This window comes from Falco cherrug, chromosome 7, assembly GCF_023634085.1.
Source record: "Falco cherrug isolate bFalChe1 chromosome 7, bFalChe1.pri, whole genome shotgun sequence".
NCBI classification, from domain to species: Eukaryota; Metazoa; Chordata; class Aves; order Falconiformes; family Falconidae; genus Falco; species Falco cherrug.
In genome coordinates this window covers 67,061,337-67,065,590 of record NC_073703.1, presented here as the reverse complement: position 1 = coordinate 67,065,590, position 4,254 = coordinate 67,061,337, and the positions used below count along the sequence as shown (strand labels likewise).

General features: G+C 41.4%; 1 protein-coding gene across 1 annotated transcript in view; it reads right to left on the bottom strand.

Annotated features, from left to right (window-relative positions):
• Positions 1–4,254, bottom strand: part of TSHR (thyroid stimulating hormone receptor) — a 69,296-nt gene that overhangs the window by 24,933 nt on the left and 40,109 nt on the right. Inside the window, exons 6-7 of the mRNA XM_005438747.3 lie at positions 3,659–3,736; positions 2,587–2,655 (exon numbers count right to left, since the gene is read on the bottom strand). Of these exons, the coding sequence (XP_005438804.2) occupies positions 2,587–2,655; positions 3,659–3,736 (147 nt within the window). The remainder of the gene's footprint in view (positions 1–2,586; positions 2,656–3,658; positions 3,737–4,254) is intronic.

Sequence of the window (4,254 nt, the reverse complement as noted above, 5' to 3'; positions counted from 1 at the left end):
AACAACAAATCTCCAAGCTTGCACTTAGCAAAATTACACCTTATCTTGGCATATGGTAACCGACCTACTTCAGAAAATTAGTTTAGAAATTTCAATGTCGTTTTATCAAACAGATAAAGGCTTTACCACAGATGTTCAGCCTCCTAGTTTGCCTTTTAAATCTGAAGTAGTCCTTTGCTCCAAGTAAATGTCATATGATTTAATTAGGAGAAAACTGTTTGTTGTAATAAACCATTTTTACTGCTAGTAGATAAAGCCCCGCAAGTAAGCTTGGGTTTAGGTCTTTTGGGTTTGTTTTTTTATTTTATTTGCTTAACTAGTGCCTCATAGTCAGTCTCTGGGAAGATTCACTTAGAATCATAGGATACCTCAGGTTGGAAGGGACCCACAAGGATCATCGAGTCGAGCCCCCTGGTCCTTGCAGGACTGCCTAAAGCTAAACCGTGTGACTGAGAGTGTTGTCTGGACGCTCCTTGAACTCTGCCAGGTTGGTGCCATGGCAGCTTCCCTGGGGAGCCTGTTTCAGTCAACGACCACCCGTTGTTCGGTGAAGAACCTTTTCCTGATGTCCAATCTGATCTTCCCTTGATGTGGCTTCATGCCATTTCCACGTGCCCTATCGCTGGTCACCAGAGAGAGGAGACCAGCCCCTCCCCCGCCGCTGCCCCCCTTGAGGAGGTTGCAGAGTGCCCTGAGGTCACCCCTCAGCCTTCTCTTCTCCCAGCTGAACAAACCAGTGACCTCAGCTGCTCCTCACGCATCCTTCCCTTGAGACCTTTCACCAACTTGGTCACCCTCCTCTTGGACTCTGACAGTTTGATGTCCTCCCTGCGCTGGGGTGCCCAAAGCTACACACCGTACTCGAGGTGGGACAGTCGCCCCCCGACCGGCTTGCTGTGCCACACCTGATGCACCCCAGGGCACTCCGGCCCTTTCGGCTGCCAGGGCACACTGTTGACTCCTATTCAACTTGCCATCAACCCAACCCCCCATCCCTTTCCACAGGGCTGCTCTCCAGCCTCCCACCCCCCAGTCTGTATGTCTAACCACAATTACCCCATCCAAGGTGGAGAACCCGGCATTGCTCTTGGTAAACTTCATATGGCTGGTGATTGCCCAGCTCTTGAGTCTATCCAGATCTGCCTGTAAGGCCCTCTACCCTTGAGGCCTTAAGGAATACTGAAATACCCTTAAAGAACAGTAATTACAAACTTTTTTTCTGAAAGTAAGCAAGCAGTGTCTCCAGAACCTATTATGTGTTTCTGCTTCTCTATTTCCACCCAGTCCAATGAAGCTAATGTTTAAGACTCCAAATCTTCTAAAACTACATTTTCACTTCATTCTTTAATAATAAGGAAAATTCCAAAGAGCACAGAAGCGATAGCACTTGCACACTATCAGAGAAGCAAAAAGAAAATTTCCTACAGAATCATCTCCGACCTGTGCATCATCAAAATGTAAGAAATGAAAGAGCCAACACAGTTCATATATTGGCTAAGGCTCAGAAAGGTTTTAAGTATTGCATATACAGCTTAGAGGGATTCAGTCAAGGCACTGGATTCATTTTGCCATATTTTACATCTCGTGATTTCTGTAAGCTCTAGTACAAACACTATGTCATCATGAAAAACTGCCTTTCTCGTATGAAAGTTCAAAGCCACTGAACTAATGTGAGTTAAGACCTATCCCAGATCTTTAGTTTAACTCTAACCTTTCAAAATTTAGGAATTCTATCTAGCTGTTAGGGAGGGGAAAAAAAAAAAGAAAAAAAAAAAGAGGTAGTTTGGAAAGATTAAGACCACATGAAGGATGATTTTATAAACTCCAAGCCCAATTTAAAATAAAGCAAATAATCATGTCCATCCTAATGCCTCTCCAGTTAATTTAAGAGTTCACAATGAAGAAATCTCTTTTCTCATGAGCCTGCCAGCCAGACTTTTCAGTCAAGCCTTGGCAGGGCCAAAGTAAGCTCTGCCAAAGTGCGTGGAGCCTCTGAAATTCAGATTTGGTCTGTGTGAATGATTGAGGCAGATGATTTGGGGTATGGTGTAAAAAGGTTATTCACTCACTAAGTATTAGTTTTCCAGAAACTGCAATAAGAAGGCGAAGGGAAAGGTGAAATGGTCGCTCCATGCTTTTGAGCTGCCCATCTCTCATTTCTAGTGCAAGTGACTTGTTCCTCTGAATCGCTTCCAACACCTTACAACACTTGGCTTTGCAGAAAAGGGCTGCTACCATTATCAGTGCTACACTTCCTAAAATAAACTGTCTTGTAAGTAAACCAGCATAATTATCTTCCAAATTGTCTTAGAGATATTAACTGATCAAAATAAATTTTATTGTAGCTTTAAACCAAAACAAAATTCACACTGGAATAACTGGCATGGTTTTATTTCTGAACTACAACTATACATACCAAATGAAAGCACACTGCAAAAGACATTGAATGCTGTTATTTTTATTGCTAGCTGAAATCAGGATCCTCTCTAATTAAAATAATTAGAATAAGATACGTATTTGAGAGCCTCCAACAAGTATAGAGTATTTATTACATAACTTTTTTCTGAAAGAAGATCTGCTACTTACAGAGCATCCAGATTTGTCCCATTAAAAGCATGGCCTTGGATGCTGGTAAAACCATTATTGTAGAGTTTGCTGCAAGCAAAAAAAAAAACACCACACCAACCAAAATTAATGTATTTTGGGTTGCTTTAATACCTGAATACCTAACATCTTCTGTATCATTTTTCTTGGCAACAGCACATTTATAGTTGGGTTAATTTTAATCTCTTGAAGAAGCAGCAATTCTAGTCCAAGGTCAAATGAATACCCAGCAGCATTCTTGAGTGTAGCTGAATCAAGAATACCATGTGGCAGATGTGCCATCTTTTACTTCTTTTTACAGCACAGATAGAACTAGACTAGAACACTTTGCTATAACATTCCACTCTCAATCTAAAACCAAGGAAACCAAATTCTGCTAGGACTGATTAAGGAAGGCTAAAGGTACTAGTACCTAGCAGGATAGGTAGGATTTTTCCATCAGGCCTTCCTGAATTTTTAGAATTAATTCTTTTGCTCCCATACAGCACAAGATTTTTTAAAGAATTTTAGAATTCTTCCTTTTCATTCTAGTGTTTTTCCTCCTAGTTCAGGTCATAACTCATTACAGCCATTCTCACTCCCCTCAACCCATTCTTGTGGCTCACATAGAGTGTGACTTGCATAAGTGAATTTTCTTTAACAATTTTCTTTCAGATATGACACATTTGCCACCCATTAATTTTCACAGTATGTACCACTTAGGTTGCAAAAAAGTTAGACACAGTTCTAACCATGCTGTAGCTGTACAGAAGGAGAACTCTGCAAACCTTTCCCTTTCATTTTCTCCAATATAACCATTCATTGGAATTAGGATCGTACAAAAGCAAAACCACTTTGGTCAAGCCAGTTTAAAGAAAAGCAGCAGACCTGATTCAAATCACTGTCAGAAGTTAAGGATTTATGCAAACTAGATTATGGATACTATCTGTCTATGGTGTTTCTCTTAAAAACCAGTAGAGAGTAGAACAGGGATGATTTTTTTTTTTTTTAAAGATTTTACCATACGCTCGAGAGAGGTAATCACTTTTAAGTGACTTAAACTGGAAGAACTTACAGAGTTAGAGATTCATTACAAAGCCCACGGAAAGCATTTGCAGGCACCGAAGTCATGAAAGGATTATCTGCAATTTCACTGGAAAAGGAGACAAAACATCACAATCAAACATCTGCCCAAAACAGTGCTTCTCCAGAACAGTTTTATTATTAATTGTTCTCTGCCTTGATAGTAGATAAAAGTGTCGAATAACTTTAGGGAGCGAGCTGCTGGGGCAGGGGGGTCTGCGAGCCCTGGCGTGCTGTGCGAGCCTTGGTGACTGTAGCAGGTAACAGCACAGACAGGTCCTGTCTCATAAGCCAGAGAATTAGCAAAGTCAATAGTGCTGCAGTGCCAGCCGAGCCAGCCAAGTGCCTTCAGAGCTGGACCCTGCTCTCTCGCTAAGCTGAGACATAGGTAACGCATCGCCCAGAGCAGAGGCTTTTCACTTTATAGAACTGCATCTAGCACGAGGGGAACAACTTGCTGTGCGATCTAACCTAGCGATCAGTCTCAACTCCTGTCCCAATGAGCGTTTTACCACCTGTCATTTCTTAAGTACTTTTTTTACTCCCACTCTTCAGTCTTAATAAATATTATGCATCTTCAGACCAAAA